The 20,668-nt window shown below is 38.1% G+C and overlaps 1 protein-coding gene across 1 annotated transcript in view; it reads left to right on the top strand.

Annotated features, from left to right (window-relative positions):
* The window catches only part of SRBD1 (S1 RNA binding domain 1), a 235,303-nt gene that overhangs the window by 115,000 nt on the left and 99,635 nt on the right, over window positions 1-20,668 (top strand). The window contains exon 17 of the mRNA XM_024210689.3: window positions 16,952-17,043. Within this exon, the coding sequence (XP_024066457.2) occupies window positions 16,952-17,043 (92 nt within the window). The remainder of the gene's footprint in view (window positions 1-16,951; window positions 17,044-20,668) is intronic.

Raw genomic sequence — 20,668 nt, 5'->3', positions numbered from 1 at the left:
CCTGCAAAATTGAGTCCTTTGATTTGGGTTTACTAAAAATTGTGAAATAAAACCAGCAAGTTTCACAGATCCCTCCACCCCCGCTTCCTGCACCCATCACTCCTCAGCTGCAGGCGGAGGGATCCCAATACAGGGAGCTGCTCCCCCATCCACCCAACCCCTGTGCATCCAGACCCCCTCATACTCAAACGCTCCCGATGAGCCCCACTCCCCCTGCACCTGGACCACCCTGATGAGTCACCCGGATCTCCACCCCATTGAGCCCCAACCAGCTGCACCTGGATCCCCACTGAGCCCCACTCCCCCAGATCTGGACCCTCCACTGAGTGGGTGAGTCGTAGGAGTGGGGAAGTGTCCTGTAACTTTTTTTGAAGTGTTATTTCTTTTTTTTGCTTTCCAGTTAAAAATGAGTTATAAACTTCATTCTTTGCATAGGCTTATTCCTCAATGAGGGTGAGTGCCTTTGTCATGCTTGAAAAAGATTGGTTCATAGCACTTTGTTTTCATTGCTGCTTTCATCTTAAATAATGCGTAACTCCTTTTAACTGTGAACCAAATGCCTTGAAACACATCAAAGGCATATTTAAAAAAACAAAAGCTATATACGGCTGTGATTAAAAATCTCCACTCACCTTCTGGTTTTGTATCTGCAAATAAGTGCTGGTGCATTTTACAACACGTAGAAGCCTGTCTACTGTATTTTCAGGCCCAAAAAGGTAATTAGACATCTATGTGCTATAAAAGGCACTGGCCAATGTCTTTCCCAAACTGTGGTGTAAAAATTGAGGTTTCTTTTCAAAATCAGGCTGTGTTTTGTATTATTTGAACACAAAAAGCACTTCAATTTTGTAATGGATTTCCTGTATTTTTTCATATTTGCATAACTCAAAAATGGCTAATTTACACTTAAAACAACCACCCACCCACACACTTAAACAAAGCCTAGGAATGAAGCATAAAATCATAGCTTTATGATGGTAGATTTCAGTCCAGAAACATTTTTCAGAGAGTTTATTAAGAGATGAAAATAGGTGTTTAAAATTAAATCTCTTTCAGCCTATGTTTATGCCAATTGTAGTGATATAATTTAGGGAAAGCCTACAATGTGGATTCCCCACAATCTGAAGGAACAAATTATTCATTTTTAAAATAAATACTAATTAAATCCAGGCATTTTTACTAATTAAATCCAATTTTTTTAAAGAGTTATCCTTTTTTTTTTCTTCTGGTTGCTTTTTTAGCAAAACTTCTGCAATTTACAAAATTAATTGGTGTCAGATTTTTATTTTTTTTACTGCTGGTATGTTTAGAGAAATATTGCCATAATGAAACTTCTCTGTGCATAGATTCTCAGTTTGTGTGCACTTCTGTATATAACTCAAAATAAGAATTTATCCTTTGTTTTATATGGTGGGAGATTGAAACAATGGTAAGAGTTAGGTTGCCTGATATGTAGCCCACTTTTGTTTGGAGATGTATTGGATTCAGATCAGCATCTGTTACTGCAGACACCCAGCAGATGTGCATGATATCAGCAAAAAACAATATTTAAAACAATGACAGTGAGGAGCACTAGAGAAGACATGAAAGAAGCCTGGAGGCCTAAAAGTAGAAAAAATTATAATTTAAGAGTAAAGCACCAAATCTGTATCTGTGGCTCTACAGACATCTGAGTAAGTCTCCCTGCATTCAGATGCATTCCTCGGAAAAGTAACTTAGGGAAAAATATATTTAATCCTTAAACTCATCTGTAAGCATTTTGCTTTGGAGGTTGTGGTGATTTGGCGATTACTTCAGCTTTGTGTACATGTTTGAATTTTAAAATGCAATATTCTGAATTGATGTGAATTTAACTTGAAATTCTGAGCCTGATGCTGCTAATTATTTTGCCATCAGACTGAATATTAAACATATATACTGGATTGTTCCCTCTTTTTGTTTTCATATAACACCTGGTGCTTGACTTACATCCTGTTAATTTCTCGCTGTTTAGTAAATTATACCCTGCAATTTTCTCTGCTGTATGTAAAATCTTTTTTATCCCATGACGCTTTATTCTCTTAATTGATTTATGTGATTCACCTCTGAGAAATGCTAGCTGGTGCCTCAACACATAACTTATTTCCAATAAACAGCAGAAATTCACTTGACAGACAAAACGGGATACATTTTTATGCTGAGCAATGTAAACATGGAATATCCACAAATCCACAATGTAGGAAGCCCTAAAAGCCATGTCAGAGTGGTTAGCCTGCCCTTTCCTTCTCTCTCTTTTTTTTTTTAAATGAAGCCCAGGAAATTTAGACTTCAAACTGAGATTAAGAACAGGGAGCAATGTCTGATTATTAGCAAAGACATTGAGGCAGTCACTCAAAAAGGATACCAGTGTGTGAATTTAATAAAGTCTTCACAGAGGACTATTTGCTTTATCAGAAGTATTTTGAGTCAGAGGATAAAAGCAGGAGGCTGTTAGCCTATGAAATGGAAAAGGCAGAATTTTTCTACCTATAAGAGAGGCAAGAGATAACATCAAGATCAGCACTAGAAAAATTAACCACACCTTTTACCATGTGTTATATAAGCTTTTCCTCCTACCCATGACCCAAAGAAGATTTCCCAGTTTCTCTATAATATCTTCCATTAAACTAAAGATCATTGAGAAGCCCTAAACTCTGTGATCTCCCTGCAAGAAACGTAAAACTGCTGTGGGTTTCCCCTTGTGGAAAGTCCCAGAGACTCCACAACGTTCTAATAGGTAGAAAGTACCCTCTGGTATTTTATTTGTTAAATAAGGCAAAAAGATAAGGAGATCTTGCTGGATACCATCATGAGATCAAATTATTGTAAAAAAAAGTAGTATAAAGCCTGAATCAGAAAAGCGAAGCTGCAGGCCAGTATTTCTTAAGAATCAAGGCTATAGAATCCACACCAAAATCCTTGTTGGGCTCCTTCCAGAATATTTAGAATGAGTGTTAAAGAAAATGACAATTGCTGGAGGTGCAACTCTCCAAGAGGCACTTTGATCCATATGTTGTAGTCTTGTCCAGTTATTGCTGCACTCTGTGGACTAAGTCTTCAGGAGAATTAACATGATATTAGGCACCAACCTCTTGTCCAGTATAAGTAACTACATTTTAGCCACTACATTCACTCTATCTGAATTATCTGGCCTCCGAACAAAAACAGTTCCTCAGGGCAACTATGGCAACTAAAAAGCATATTCTTACAGCTTGTCTGGATAAGTTCACTCCCCGTATACAACACTGGTTGAATGCACAGTTGGATCTGACTGAATTTGAGTTCCTCTGTGAAATGCATTAACAAATTAGTTGAGGATCCGGCTCTTATTCTAAATAAACAAATAAACAAAGATGGATGTCTTGCACAATATATCAAAATAAAGAGGTTTTTGGACAGGCTTCTTTTTCTTCCTGAACACATGGAAAGGCCAACATGGGCTCCATCTACTTTACTTTATTCTGTTAGAGTGCTGAAGGCTCCATCTGGCCCCTCTCTCTAATTCTCTTCTGGCTTATTCTTTTATTTATTTAATTTTATTGCTATAGGGAACTGTATGTGTGTTATGCCAGGCAGCAAGGATATAGCACCCCAAGAGAAAATCATGACTAATAGTGGCAGTGGATACTTAGAAAGAAAGTTTTAAAAGTTACCAGTGCAACATATCCAAACGCTATCTGGCATGTGAGTGAAGGATTTCAAACTTGAATCCTTACATGTACAATTTGCAGGAAGGATGCTATATAGAATAAAGGCTCTATCCTGAAAATCCTTGCAAATGCAAGTAGGCCTATTAAATTTTAAATAGTTACCCTGCTCTTCACGCACGCCCCGAGCAGGCATATTTCTCAGTAGAGAAGGGACAAGGGGGCACCAGGGTTGCCTCTGTTCTGGGCTAGGGGAAACTGGGAAGAGTTGACTGCAGCACCCAAACTACTACTTGTGGGCAAGCTTTTTTTCATTTCCCCTTGAGCTGTTACCGATCATATGAGGTGGGAACCACTGGGTATGTTTGCAATAATCCAGTTATTTTTCTGGCTTGTTCATAAATTACAGCTATTTGCATGAGTAAGGACTATTCAGTACAACCACTCACTTGGGAAAGGGCTGTTTGTGCCAGGGAGGATTTGCAGGGGTCAAGCCATACAGTATTGTATGGAAGTGTGCTATGCTGCTGCAAGGCCATTTGTAATGGACAACTCTCCCCAACAGCAATAGTAATAAAAACAGTCAAGTTAACAAAGGTTCCTTTCCTGCTCCTGAATTGTAAGAATATGCTTGCCATTTGTTATTCAAGGTTGGCTCTGCCTGGTTTGAGGCTAGCTACTTGAGAGAGCAATTCTCTCCCTATGCCTGATACCACTCCAGTTGACGTCACCGTAACTGATGGTGCTTGGGCTGGGATCCCCCTGGTTCAATTGAGAATGAACTGCTGGCAGGACATTGTTAGTGATAGGCCTTCTGCTCTGAAACTTGCCTCTCTTGTTCTGTTGACTTCTACAAGGCCCATCTGCTGTCCCAGGTTTTTGTGAAGAGGGAAGAACAGTGATGGGCATATGGGTGGGATTCATTAGTCTGGAAGGGTTTTGATAGGCTCATTGGGTAAATTGATTCACTGAAAGGCAGAATCTAATAATGTTTTGGTTAATTTCTTTTTAGATTAACTGATTATTTAGAATATAGATAAGTGCATATTTTTTTTAAAAAAACACCTCCATAAATAAATACACCGCGACCCGATATAACACGAATTTGGATATAACGCGGTAAAGCAAGTTTGATATAACGCGGTTTCACCTATAACGTGGTAAGATTTTTTGGCTCCCGAGGACAGTGTTACATCGAGGTAGAGGTGTATATATTAAACCTGAGCATTAACACACTGCATTCACCTTGTGCTTGTCTTCTCTTGACCAGAGACTGCCAATATTCTTACTGGTTGGGTAGCTTTTATGATATGGGAATCTAGATGGAATCTTGTTTGGTCCCTGATCCTGAAAATACCTGTGAATGTGTTTCCCTTGTCAAACACAAATTGTCCCAGTGAAGTCATTGGGACTAGTGAGTTGCACGAAGCTAAGCACGTGTGAAGGTTTTGCAGGTCAGGACCTTGAATTGTAAAATTAATACAAGGTGTATCAGTCTCTGGAGGCGTCACGTTTTGAAATGAAATTTTCAGGCCTTTATTCATAATGTCAACCCTGAGGCTCTTTGAATATCTCTCTTGCTGTCTTCCAATTAAAATTGCTGAGTAATATTAATTGACTATTAATCAGTCATTTTTTCAGAGCATTTTTAAATGTGTGAATACATGTTCTATTGTGTGAATGTTCATACATCCTGTTTGGAAGGGGCTTTTTTAAAGAGCTATTATATATTTTAATGGCTAACGCTAAATTAAATTCACAAAGCTGAAGAAGTTAAAAGTTAAAATTGAAACTTTGCTCTGATTCCATTCTTTACTTACCCACTTGTTTAGGTAAGGCAGTGTATGACAGTATTATCCCATGTTACCTTTCCAGTGCCTAGGCAAAATGAGTGGAGGGGATTGAAAAAAAAATGGCTAAAATTCCATCTCTAAAATTCTGCTTTACTACAGTACTTAACTCTGAAAGTAAAAGCCAAATAGATGTATGGCTTTAGTTGGATGATTAACTTGGAAGTAGAATTTAGATATGAAAGCTCATATTTACGTAAGCATTTGCAACAGAGAGAGGGGCTTCAAGTCAAACTGCCTTACGAGCAATGACAGAACCTGTTTTCACAAATTGTCAATAAAAACAATAAGGGCACATGCAGGTAACTGTCACCTTTAGGCTCGAGAGGTGCCATACTAGGTCTTCGCTTTTCGCTCCTGACTTGGGATGTTTATTTCTCCTGGGGTGAATCCATAGCACCAGCTTTGTTCTGATAACAGCATCTGGCACTAGATTGATTTAACAGACTATGAGGTTTGCTCTTTTCAGATATGCACTCGTACAGCAGCTACTGTATAGCTCTGACATGGCCACACGCTGCTGTTGTTTTTTCTGCCTCCTAGCACCACGTGTGAAGCTAAAACTCTTTGACACCTGCCATTTGGACCCTTTTCGTACTGAAAAATGTCATCGTTTTCAGACAAGATGAAGACAGATATCTGATCGTTCTTCTCTTTACAGGGATGTGCTGAGGGCATGGTTCATAGATGAATGAATAGAGGATTCCAGTGTCATAATTGTACAGTTTGTTACATTAGTTTAGTAAGCTAGAGGTCTTACTTAAATTATGGATGCTTAGCCTTACACCAAAATGGGAAGGAATTAATAATCTTATTTAACTCTAATATTAAGGAATATTTATTTAATCTATTTAATTCTGATGGTAGTAAATAAAAACTTTTCATACAACCTTCTCACTTGCTGTTTTTAATGTGCAAAAAATGTTTGCACTGTTTTTCAAATAGGAATGCTAATTGAAAAAAAAAGATGAGAAAATCCTGAACTAGTTACTTTGTTTTGTAAAGTAACCAGTGAAAGATTTTATCTAGGAAACTTTCAATTCCTCAAAATCAGAAGTTTAGCAGAGGTGTGCTATATTCTCCAAACTTTCATGTGTTGTTTCAGGAAAACCTGTTTGCTAATGCAGGTGTCACAAGTGTCACCCATGTTGTTGAAACCCATTCCGTATTAACAAAAAAGAGATCAGGTTGCATATCTCTGAACAAAATTGCTCTAATACTTAAAATACCTTTTTATTACATTTTCGTACTTACAGGATGCTCTTAGAATGCATAATCAACATTTTGGTTTCACTCTCAGGTGCAGGCCAGGAAGAGTCTGAAAGGATGTGCTTTTTAAAAAATGTGTGAATGTCATCCTATCACTTTGGAGGGGAGTGGAGGTATCCTTTTATGAGAATTATTTCAGTAATTGCATTTTGCGGCATGCTAATTTTGCAGTAGCTGTATGTCATGCATGCACAGAGGTTTGACTGCAAAGGTTTGTAGCTGAACTCTCCCTGACTTTCTTGGTTTCCTCTTAATTTATTGTAAAGTAAGCTTTCAACAACATTAAAGAATGTGAGAAAATTCTTAAATATCTCCAATATTTGAGGTCTGAAATATTCTAAAAGGTCCCAAGGTTAACAAAATAAATAAAATTAGACATTTTATTGACAAAATGACATTCACCTCAGTTTGAAATTCCTTTAAGCATAACACTTCCCCTCATCCTATATATGCACATCCAAGTTCTGTAGCAGGGCATAGCTTAAAAACCCCTTAACAGGGATGTCAGAAAACTGCAAGATAGACATACTCTCTGACTGAATGTTATTTTTAGATATGCCACCTCCAGTGATTTGAAGCTTTAATCCAAATTCATATTCGGGTTTAGCTACCAAATATAGTCCTGGTGTAAACAAGCCCCACTTCATTGGCTTCTGGGTCCCCTTACGCCAGGGCTGAGTTAGGCCCTAGGAAGACAGGTTGTCTCTGCAGTATGTCACCAGCCTGACCTTTGGGGGGGGGGGGGTGGCGCATATAATAGTACATTTATTTTTGTTTGCCTGGTGTTAACTCTGTTTTCAAGAGGAAATTCAAAAGAAGTTGCCTTTATTTGAAAGGGCATGTTTGTTTCAAAATTAGATGGCTAAATAGTAAACTTATATTGATTTTGAGTCATTGTGTTTTGAGTAATTCCAGTTTTAAATTGTTCATATGACTTAATGCCAGGTGGGTGTTGTGTAGATGTTGTGCTTTTTTTCCCTTTCGAAATAACTACCGTAATTGTTTATGTGAAAAGAGAGGCTGACATGGATATTTTTTTCTTGCATATTCTGGGCTCAGATAATTATTTACTTTACTTTATATCTACCATGATGCTTCTGTTCGTAGTGAAAGCTTCCAATTACATGCTGTTTTAAGAGAATTCATAAACTTATCAAGCAAGAATTGAAATCAGTATTCAAGTTCTCTCTATTTTCCTGTTAAAACTTGTTGATGATAAAATTTACTGAGGAAAGCATTGAAATCAGTCCTCTCTTCGTAGGCATGCAGAATGAATATATTTTGAAATTGTAGCATTCTTTTCTCTAATGCAGCATAAAAAAGTTCCTTTGTCTTGATGCAAAAAATGTATATTTGTAAATTAATATTTACAGTGCTTAATATATAGAATGTTCAAAGATGTTGATCGATCTCAAGCTGCAGATTTAAATCTGGATGAAGAAAATATTGGAGTAGCCTGAAAGTGCCTTCTCCTCATAGGGATGATTATTTATTTTCAAGCATTAAAAAGAGTGAGTGAGCGACAGGGGGTTATTTTTAAACATTTTGCTCTCTGTTTCAAATATGCTTTTAAAATTACAACACAGTCTTGAGTGTCTGAAAGCAGTTATCACAAGGGCAGAGGTACATTTAGAAAAACATTAGCAAGTTTAGTGTTCTGAAGAGTAGGCAGAGACTTCAGTTCCCAACCCCTAGCCAAAGGAGGTTGAGCATGTCAGATGAAGGTCATATGTCTGCAGTCTCCAGAGCCTGAGAAGGGAGTCTGATGAGTGCATTGTACTGACTGCAGCCACTGCCAGTTAATGGAGTGGCACGTTGACTTTGTCAGGAGGTGCAGTGCTCTAGCAGTCTAAGGCAACCAAGGTCAACTAAGGAGGGAGGCAAACATTAGATGCGGCAGCATGTGCATGCACATTCCATTTGTACATGAAGATGATGCAGACCTGAAATGGCTCAGAAATAATTTTGACTTGAAAAGGTAGGTTATGAGGGAGGGACCACTCAGGCATTACTTGTGCACCCAAAGCTTTGTGTAAAGCCAGGGAATGATTTAGATTTGCAAAGAATGCAGGGGTAGTCCATTTTGACCTTAACTTGATTAAATGACATTTTTACTAAAGGTGAACACTCTGGGCCATATCCTGCTCTGTTACATTGGCAGTAATTCAGATTAATTCCATTTACTTCACTGGAGTCCCTGCAAGTTTGCATGTTTGTAAAGGAGGCCAGAATCTCAGCTCCTTATGTGCAACACATGAATGCTTTTTCTCTTTAAAAGGAAAATACACACTGTCATTAAACCTGTAATATTTAAAAAGACTGTTAGAATTTGCAAAAAAAAGTGAGGGTTTTGTGAGAGTGACAATGTTGATTATTCAGGACCTTCCAGTTAACAAGTTGTAACAATAAGATGAAAGTTTATGGTTGCGCTTCATTACTGTACGAAACAAAGAATGGGAAAATTGAGTTTTAGAAGTGGTAGTGAATATATATTTGGACTGTGAATTTGTTTTACAAAAATAGTATTGGGCCACAGTCTTGCAATTTGAGACAACTTAGACCCCTGCATCTGAGCAGAGCCCTGTTGACTTCAGTGTGTGGGAACATAGGGACAGTCCAGGATTTGTATATTTCAGGATCATGCCCTTCATTAACTTGAAAGATTTATTTTTGCAGCTTTTAGAAAGTCTGTTTGAGATCACTGTTTATTAACAATTGTAACGTTATACACTGATTAGGCAAGCTAGATAACTTCCTGCAGTGTGGTATCAGGTGGCTAAAGTATCTTGCAGCAAAGAATAAAAATATTAACATTATTTAAAATACCTAACTTCTGATGATCTTTTGCTATAAGGGGAAGAATAGAGAAACTATTAGCCCCCAAATTATGGCAAAAGATGCCTAATAATGTTAATGTAGCCCTACATGTTATACTCAGAACCCAAGCCAATATATGTACAAATAATCTCAAAATGGTCAGAGTAATTTTTAAAAATTGTTACATATTGTGGATGGTTCTGTAAAATCAGACTTGTGTTTAAACACACCATAGTATAATTTGTAGTATTTGGAATATAAACTGACAAATGATGTGATGAAAGAACTGTCTGTGGATATGTAGAGATAAAGATAATAACCAGTTAACAGAGCTCCACCAAAGAATTAAATCTGCAGTGTGTTTCAATTTGATTCCTTCAGGTGGTAAATGATGATCATTACTGGCTCTGAGGCCAAGAATGCTGCAGCTGTTTTTCCCAAAGAAATAAAGTGAATCCGTACATGTTCATGGGACATTCAAAGAATTCCATTTGGTGTAGTGGTGCTTTACCCTCAGATTATCTTCTGGTGGATTTAAGAAAGCATATCGATAAATTATCTTTCATCAAGTCTTTTAGCCTTGACACTTGTTTGATTATGATAACTTTCTGATCTGATAGACTGTGGTTTGTTGTTGAAGTGTTTGAACAGTGATTGGTCAGTTTCCCGAGTAATGATGATAGGTGATGTGTAATTTCTACATCCTGCAGGTTTTGCACTTCTGTTGTTGCTTGCATTCTGTATCTTGACAATGAATGATATAAATCACATCTGTTGATTCGAATGCTACATTTTCCTGTAAATTTTTCCTGTAATGGTGCTAGTGAATACACAGATGGATACAAATACTCACAAATTGTGCATTGCTTTGAATTACAATACACTCCTTTTGTGAGGAGAATTTCAGGTTCTATATCTGCTCTGACAATGAGTTAAATGAAGAGGTTGGTCAGTCAAGGGGGTTTTTGTATGGCTGTTTGTAGCTTAATTGAGCTGAGGTATCTGAAGATTCTTACTGTGTGTTATTTATCATAGAATATCAGGGTTGGAAGGGACCTCAGGAGGTCATCTAGTCCAACCCCCTGCTCAAAGCAGGGCCAATCCCCAGATAGATTTTTGCCCCAAATGGCCCCCTCAAGGATTGAACTCACAATCCTGCCGTTTAGCAGGCCAATGCTCAAACCACTGAACTATGGAAGCTGCTTGATACATATACATAGCAAAAAGAATCTTAATTTAAAAGACTAATTTTTATTACTTTGTCTCATTTATTTTGCAGGTGTAATTTTGCTTGTGCAAATAATTCCGCCTGCCTTTTTGCACACATTTAGATGTCAAATTATCTGATCATATCTAAAAATGAGTTAGCTGGTATCTATATCAACAGTCACATTTGATGATGCAAAGCTATAGATTGTCTTGAAGTCTATTTTTAAATTTAGCTTTAAGTGTGTGATGCAAGTTTATTACTATTTCTTTTTCAACATTTTTATTTCTAATTATAATATACTCTGTTCTCCATTCTCTCGTTCTAGTGCTGTATATGGATGCTGCTGCATCTCTCCTCCCACTTGTACTCAAGGATTCTCACTTAAGGAACTCATAATCTGGCTCTATTTTCTTGTTTGTTTGTTTATTTATTTCCCTGCATGTGTTATGTTTGGTTAAGGGAAGTACCTGCTGAATCTGGGTCAGGAAGTGATAGCGTCATCACTTGCTTTTGTTGTATTCTCTTAAAGGAGGAGACATAGCACCCTTGCATGCTATCCATGCATATTCAAGATGTTGCACCAGATGGGATTGCACAGGTGTGACTGAGGACAGGATTTGGACTGTGACTTTGACCTGACAAGTGACCTTTTAATGCAGCACAAAAAAAGAATGATCTAATATAAGCAATCTTTTGCTGTGCAGTATATAACAGTTAATGAAAACAGAATGAAAAATAAACAGCATGTAGTTTCAAATTTAACAGTAAAAGCTGGATGAAAACAAGATAAACACAGGCTTTAAAATATTCATGATGCTGAAAAGTCCTCTAAATATACACACTATTAAAATTCTGAATAATAATTTGATATTTTAGTTTGATTGAAGCACAGTCCTAAAATTTTGTATGTTTCCAGGCTAAATTACACTTGTCATTATATTATTCAACAAACACCTATTAATAGATTTTTCTTGCACAACATGTCTTCATTTTCCTTTTCTGCTTGGGCAATATCACTGCCCTATGAGAGACAGTGAATTTATTATTTGAATTTAGTTTCACAGTCTCTCTGACCTAACAGTCTGCTTCTATCCTTTCTGGATTTTCCATTCCTGGAGTTCCATTATTTTTATGTCCTGTATAATATTTAAACCACTTCTCTTAGCTAGTAACATTACTCAATCAATGTGGGGTTCTCCAGTGTTTCAGCTCTTTCAGAGGTCTCGCCTGCTGCTGCCGCCAGAAGATAAATGAAGAGCTTATGTGATAGTTTAATAGTTTCCCAGACAGTCTCATAAGTGCAATAATTAATCATTATACTTCTTTATTTTAGAAATTAAATTACGCAACCTTCAGCATCAAAACACTGTTTTGTGATGCATCATTTTTAGTCAATGGCAAAATTCCTATTAACTATGTTGGGGCAAGGATTTCACCCCAAATGTATGCAGCTTATTGATTCTGACCTTCTTTGTCCCATTATTGTTTTATAACTAGTAATGTTTTTATAAGGCAAATACAAGAAATTGAATTTATGTACAGAAGTTCTGCCACATCAGTGTGAGAGGATCGTTGTAATTAGGATGGGAAAATCCTCCTTAGAGGCCGAATATGTAGATGTCCCCTCTCTATTTTATAGATTATGAATCCAGTATTGCATTTGATCTTAGGCAAAAGACGAGAGTGTAATACAGTGTTAATAAACATAATTGAGATTTGTGGAAGTATTATAAAGCAAGATCAATTTTTGTCAATTCTAAAAGTATAAATACAGATATGTATTATTTTAACATGTATGGTATGGATGGTTAAGCATATTAGGTAAAATTTTCAAAAGTGCCTAAGTCCTATTGCCTTTCACTGAGATTTAGGCATCTGCATCACTAGGTGCTTTTGAAAACTTTACTGTCTATATGCACAAACATGGGTGAAGTAGTAATTATGTAAAAGAGCTATATGATAAAATAATTTTGAGTTTGGAGCAAATTTAACTGTCTTTGGATTCATATGTGCTAATTTCCCCCTTTTCCTTTTATTTCCTTGAAAATTAACAAAAAGAGAAAATGTGAGTGTTGTAACAGAATGTTTTTATTAGACCTCTAAGTGAAATGTGTCTGTCATTATGTCTGCCAGAGTAAAAGGCAATAGGCCTTCCCATTTATTTAGAATGTAGTAAGCAATGTTAACAAAAGAAATAGAACACCACCAGGTGGTGCTAGTGCAATACATTTAAAGAGCAACCCCGGCTTTAACATTTAAAATGCATCTTTTTTAGTAACCATAAATGAGACCTGTACACCACATAAGACTTTATGTACTAAGCAATAAGCAATAATAGTGGTGTAATTAATAAACATAAATTGAAGGATTATGTAGTGGGTAATTTGAGGTTTAAGTGAGCTTCAGATGTGTATATTTTGTAACTTTAAAAAGTTGGATGGGGATATGGAGAAACATCTATAGGATGGATTATGTGACCAGTGGGAAGGCATATTCTATAAACTTTAGCCATCTTTTTGTTGATGTAACCATTAGGAAGCAATATACAAAAATAAAAATAAAGTTATATTAAAAAATAAAACAAAACCCCCCAACAAACCCAAATATTAGACAGTGCAGCTTTTCATAATAGGTAAAATAAAATAAAAAAATTGGCCCTTTTTCAAAAGTGATTTGAAAGTCCATCTTAGGTGGCATTTATGCTCTTCTGAAAATTTTAGCAATTACCCCTTTTTTCTTGAAAAATGTGGTAAAACACAACCTTCATCTGGTGAACATAAGAGTCAAAAAACAATATGGATCAAATTCAGCAGAGAGGAAGCAAACATGGTTCCCGCTGAAGTCTCCAGGAATTATACCAGCTTTTGCCAGGTCTGAATTTGACTCTAGATGCTCTGAGGAATGGTAAAGATACACACTTGCTATTGGACAGCTGAGCAATTAAGTTAAACTGGTATAAAAAGCCAAAACAAAACTCTTTTGCTTGCTATAATAGTACTTTTGTGATCAAGATAAAGCATATTGGAGTGTATATGTCAGCCTCACTTGGGTGACCACTTTTTGCTGCAACTGAAACCAAATGAAATAAAACCAGAGAGGTGCTAAGAAGTCTGTAAAACCTTGGTTGAGACTGGATGAACCAATCATGTTTTCAGAATTGCTTTTCTGGAATTTTACTTTTACTCTGGATAATTTGTTTTGTTTTATGTCTGGATTTTCCAGTCTCAATTATGAATGCCAGTTGTCTGGGGTGTTTTTGTGCTGGGTGGAAGCTCTGCTGCCTTTGGAATCTCAGACCCTGGGTGCCCAATGGGGATCACTGCATACATACAAAAACATCTTTGTGTATGCAGATCTCATAAGAATGATAAGTGCTTTACCTGAGTGCATTCCATATTTTTTTCTAATTAAAAACATGTTGTAGAACAACATTTCAATTTTGTGTGAATGGAGTATAAAATTCCTTATGCTTGAGAAAAGTAAACATGCTCTTTCAGTTGTTGTTTCCTAAGTTTTACTTTAGTTTACTCTTTAGTTTGTGAATTTTTGAACCATCTAACTTAAAACGGTGGGTGATTTTTCCCCCCAAGTGCACAATGAGACCAAAGTGAGCTCACCTGGACTAGTAAAATAACATTTTGATGAGTATCAATTAATCATTAAGTGTCCTTGAATTCCTAGTCAAGTCACTTTTAGTTCTTTCACTGTACAGTATGTTGAAAGAGACCAAGTAATAAACTGTGTGCACAGTAATGAATCTGATTGTATGGTGCATCATGGTAAATGTGTGTGAAACATTGTGTGTTGTGTCTAGGGATACATACATAGGAATGTATTAAATGTAGATATTATATACAAGCTTAATTTTGGATCTGTTAAAGAACAGAAACTGAAGAGAAATTTGTTAAAAGCTGTTGATGTATGAGGTTTTGGGGAAGCTTTTTTTCCCCCCACAAAGAAAGAGCGCTTGCTAGATGCTATAGTTAAAGTGTATTGTTTAAATTGTTCACATGTTATATTGTATGTTTTTTGAGCCTACCAGTTCATCAGAAATGTCAATTAGATGAGACTTCTGTCAAAGTCTTCATTTTTCAACAGTTTTTTACTGAGATGACCATTACTCACAATTTAGTATCTCTGATTTTGTCAGCTGTTCCCTATTATGGATGTTAGGTGGGCTGTATGCAGTGCATGCTCAAGCAATGTCTGTAATGAGTCTTTAGAAAAATGTGTAAATGGTTTCATTTTCCCTTACCTTATTCAGACTAGTGGCCAAGTTCTGCTCTGTTACATCAGTAAATATGAAGTCAATAGAGTCATCCTGGATTTACACCAGTATAACTGAGTACAGAATCTAGTCCTCTGTATTTTTTTGTAAGATCCAACCTGTTTGTTGAAAACAATGAACCGTTTATTAGAGGTTCGAGCAACTCTACATTCTGACCCATGTGTAATAAACACTTTACCCTGTTCCAGTTTTGATTGAATAGATAATATTAAAGCAAAAGTGTGACCGTTTTCTATCAGTCCTGTATATCTATACAGGGGAGAAAACCTAACTGTCCACAGCAACATTGTGATTTTTATCTTTATATTTATTGTCAACATCTTTTAGTAACAAATGGAAATGTATTTTATATGCTTTCTTTGCTGATCTTTTCCTTAGCCTTTGCAATTTGGTATTAGAAATTTAACTTTACTTCTGTAAGCGTGGCTCTGTTAGCTTGTGGAGGACATAGCAGTGAAAAAACAAAATGGAATAGTAAAAGTAGGTCTAAAATGGGTAGCCCTTTGTTACAGTATTATATACTGATACTGTGTCTTAAATATGAAGGATGAAATCCTGGTCCCATTGAAGTCAATGGAGCTTACAGTGGTGCCAAGATTTCACCCTAAAAGTACTTCTGAGCATATATTATTCTATATGTATTTGATTTGTATTGTTTATCCTGGATGAAATTTATTATTTGAAATTGTGACACAATTTGAAGTGGTTTCTGATCATCATTACTAAATTAGACTGACAATTGACAACTGTAGTTTACAGTTACTTATTGTTGCCAGCAAATTGGTAGTATACTAAACTTTGTATATCTCAAAGTATATAGAAGTTCTGTTGCACTGAATAGTCTAAGCAGTTTGCTTTGGATGAATCTGTGTTATATACAAGGCTATGATTTAGTCACGGGTATTTTTAGTAAAAGTCATGGACAAGTCACAGGCAATAAACAAAAAGTCATGGCCCGTAACCTGTCCATGACTTGTACTATAAATACCCATAACTAAATCTTAGGTGCTAGTGAGGGGAGCGCACTGGCAGATGCTGCTGCTGCTCCTTGGGGGAGAGGGGGTACACACTCTGGCAGACTCTGCTATTCCAGGGGGAGGTGGTAGCCCAGGGCCCCACTGCTGCTCCTGGGGGGTGAGGGCGGCCCGGGGCCCTGGTGCTGCTCCTAGACTGCTGCTCTGGGGCAGCACCCAGGACCAGCTGCCTCGGGCCGCCTGACAGCAGCTGGTGTAGCTGGTCCCAGGACCGCCCAAGCGGCTTGGGCGGCCCTGGGGTCAGCCACCCTGGCGGCCCTGGGGTCAGCCACCCTGGCCGCTGCAGAAGTCATGGAGGTCCCAGAAAGTCACGGAATTCGTGACCTCTGTGAAAGACTCGCAGCCTTAGTTATATATGATATTCTAAATATATGTACAGGAGATCAGTGGTCCAACTAAATTACCAGCTAGTATTTTTTGTTTGGGGAAATCTGACTTCCTGATTGGTCACAAGTGAATAGTGTCTCACCCATTTTTCAACATCACAGAATACTGTAGAAGTTGGCATGATGGGCAGTGTGTTCTCAGAGGCCCACCACTGAAAGAGCAGAGGTGTTACAGGCCAGTCAAGGAGTAGGCGCACTGGCAGAACTGGAGGTGCTTTCACAGTGTCTGTACTGTTGTCTCACTGTGGCCAATGATGTTTGTCCTTCAATTTTATTAGCATTCAGTTCATCCAGAATATTTTAAAAATGTGTTTTAAAAATTTCTAAAAATGCAAAAAAAAATCACTTCTTAATGAAGTGAAGTCTTGTCTATCTCAAGTTGATTTTATTGTCAGCTGTACATTTTTAACTGTTTGCTATTCTATTTTGTAGCATTGTCAGTGAAGCGGGAGCATCTATCTACAGTGTTAGTCCAGAAGCTTCTAAAGAGATGCCAGACCTAGATCCTAACCTAAGAAGTGCAGGTATGAAATATACATAATAGTTTTATTATTCATATAATTCAGTTGGTATTGTATGTGATATTCAGTACAGTAATAAAAAGAGGCCCATAAATACAAGGGGAAGGGATGGACTGAAGAAAGCGCTTTTACCTGTGACTTTGCATCTCTTTATTTTTGGTTGCTTGGTTTCTCAATCGTAAAGTTGGATTAACATTATTTGGTATGGAGTTTGGAATGTGTTTGAAATACTGGATATCTAACTATCCATCTGACCACACTGCCTTCTATCTAGCCCTGTTAAGGCTCTGAGCTGACATGTCTCATGAATATGTTGGGTCTTGTGGACTTCTGGGGCTAAACAAGATCCAGAAAATTCCCTAACCTTTGCCTGAACAACAGGAAATTTGCACTCTTCTATGAACTAACCCTCATCTTTCTCACATCTCACACACACATTTGCGTATATGTACATACGTGTCTATAATTTTTATTTTGCCCAGAATGTGGTCACTTTTAGTGTGTTCTTCCAGTAACTGCACATGATCTTTGACTACCATAGTGTAAATGCCACTATAGTGTAAGATAGGCCAGGTGCATAATGAGATCTTTGGAGCCACTGATGGTATTAAAATGTGTGTTGTTTGATTATGGGATACTCTGCCAGAGTATAACTTCCACTGATTGTGGTGGGACCAGGATGTAACATACAGATTCCAGCTCTTCAGGGGACAGAGTTACAGGGGCAGAATGAGGTTGTTTTTAGGGCTGTCAAGCGATTAACAAAATTAATCACGATTAATCGCTCTGTTAAACAATAATAGAATACAATTTATTTAAATATCTTTGGATGTTTTTTACATTTTCAAATATATTGATTTCAATTACAACACAGTACAAAGTGTACAGTGCTCACTTTATATTTATTTTTGATTACAAGTATTTGCACTGTAAAAAAAAACCCAAAAGAAATAATATTTTTCAGTTCACCTAATACAAGTACTGTAGTACAATCATTTTATCATGAAAGTTTAAGTTACAAATGTAGAATTATGTACAAAAAATAACTGCATTCAAAAAGAAAACAATGTAAAACTTTAGTGCCTACAAGTCCACTCAGACCTACTTCAGCCAATCGCTCAGACAAACAAGTTTGTTTTCATTTGCAGGAGATGATGCTGCCTGCTTCTTGTTTACAGTGTCACCTGAAAGTGAGAACAGGCGTTTGCATAGCACTGTTGTAGCCGGCGTCGCAAGATATTTATGTGCCAGATATACTAAAGATTCATGTCCTTTCATGCTTCAATCACCATTCCAGAGGACATGCGTCCATGCTGTTGACGGGTTCTGCTCGATAACGATCCAAAGCAAAGTGAACCGACTCAAGTTCATTTTCATCATCATGAGTCAGATGCCACCAGCAGAAGGTGAATTTTCTTTTTGTTGGTTCGAGTTCTGTAGTTTCCGCATCGGAGAGTTGCTCTTAAGACTTCTGAAGAATGCTCCGTACCTCATGCCTCTCAGATTTTGGACGGGACTTTAGATTTTTTTAAACCTTGGGTGGAGTGCTGTAGCCATTTTTAGAAATCTCACATTGGTACTTTCCTTGCGTTTTGTCAGATCTGCTGTGAAAATGTTCTTAAAACAACCATGTGTTGGGTCGTCATCCAAGACTGCTATAACATCAAATATATGGCAGAATGCGGGTAAAACAGAGCAGGAGACATACAATTCTCCCCCAAAGTCACAAATTTAATTAACATATTATTTTTTTAACAAGCATCATCAGCATTGAAGCATGTCCTCTGGAATGGTGGCTGAAGCATGAAGGGGCATACAAATGTTTAGCATATCTAGCACGTAAATAATTTGCAACACCGGCTACAAAACTGCCATGCGAATGCCTGTTTTCACTTTTAGGTGACATTATAAATAAGAAGCAGGCAGCATTATCTCCCATAAATGTAAACAAATTTGTTTGTCTGAGCGATTGGTTGAATAAGAAGTAGGACTGAGTGGACATGTAGGCTGTAAAGTTTTACATTGTTTTGCTTTTGAGTGCAATTATGTAACAAAAAAGAAGCTACATTTGTAAGTTACACTTTCACGATAAAGAGATTGCACTACAGTACTTGTATGAGGTGAATTGAAAAATACAATTTCTTTTGTTTATCATTTTTACAGTGCAAATATTTGTAATAAAAAATAATAATATAAAGTGAGCACTGTACACTTTGTATTCTGTGTTGTAATAGAAATCAATATATTTGAAAATGTAGAAAAACACCCAAAAATATTTAATAAATTTCAATTGGTATTCTATTGTTTATCAGTGTGACTAATCACGATTCATTTTTTTGAGTTAATCGTGTGAGTTAACTGCGATTAATTGACATCCCTAGTTGTTTTGTATGACTTTATCTGTGTTTCCATTTTCATAATTTGTAAATTCTTCTTCTAGTGCTTGCTCATCTCGATTCCATTCTAGGTGTGTGCGCGCGCCCATGTGCGCGGTCGTCAGAGATTTTTGCCTTTGTAGTGGTATCTGTAGGGTTGGCTGTGGCACCCCCTTGAGTACCGCACTCATGCATTGCTATATTAAGCGCCACCAGCCCTACACCCTCTGAGTTCTTTCTTAACACCCGTGGTGGTTAGTTGGAGCACCTCCTCCCTGCCTACCAAGGGCTAGTGGTTTCATCTCTACTGTATTCGATCCTTAGGGCCTTGTAAATAGTTTGTTCATAGTAGTTAGTGTTTAAGTAGCTGTTAAGCAATGTAGTAAGAAGTTACAGTCCCAAAGGACTCTGCCCCAGGTGGGGCATACCCCGGTCTCCAGGTTTTAAGCCCTGCTCTGACTGTAGCAGGCCTATGCCTGTTAGTGACCCCCATAGCAGCTGCCTGAAATGCTTGGGGGAATCGCATGTGAAGGACAAGGGTTGCATGTAAGACTTTCGATCCAGGACCCAGAAAGAGCGCGACATCCATCTGAGGGCCATCCTCGTGGAGGCTGCTCTCTGCCAGTCTTCTGAACCTTCCCAGACGGACTCTACCCTTAGCACTTCGGCCTCGATGCATAGCACACCCCCAGCATCGGGCAAGAAAAAAGTCCAAGAAAGACAGCTTCCCGGCACCAAGCAAGAAAAGTCTCTGGGTATTGGGCAAATGATCCAGTTTGAGCCACCTGCCCACACCAGAGCCACACGGGCGTGCCTCCCCAATGGGGGCCCCAGCTCCCCAAGGGAGCTGCCACCGACTCCCGGGAGCAGTAGGGGACCCAGGCTTGTGGCGAGGCCGATGACTTTCCAGGCTCTCCCAGCACCCAGAGAGCAGAGGCCTCTACCAGTGCCGCTGGCGTCGTGTGTATCGCAGGAAGAGGCAAAGGCTTCCTACGAGGGCAAGCCAGCTGTCAAGCTCCCCCCAGCGGGCAAGTGAGTGCCGCCAATCCCCAGAGCCGAGACAATGCTCTCTGTCTCCATACTGCAGATCTCCAGCTTTGCAACCCAGGTCCTCTGCAGGTCACCCTAGATCACCGGCACCGCAATTGCGGTCTCTGTCCTCTCAACGTGGATTGCCTAGGGGGAGGCGCTGGTCATTGTATTGCCGGCACCGTTTACCCTCCCACCCTCTTCTCGGCGCAGACCCCTGTCCC

This window comes from Terrapene carolina, unplaced genomic scaffold (assembly GCF_002925995.2).
Source record: "Terrapene carolina triunguis isolate 2854851 unplaced genomic scaffold, T_m_triunguis-2.0 Scaffold120, whole genome shotgun sequence".
Taxonomy (NCBI): Eukaryota; Metazoa; Chordata; order Testudines; family Emydidae; genus Terrapene; species Terrapene triunguis.
This window is presented reverse-complemented; position numbering and strand designations above follow the sequence as displayed.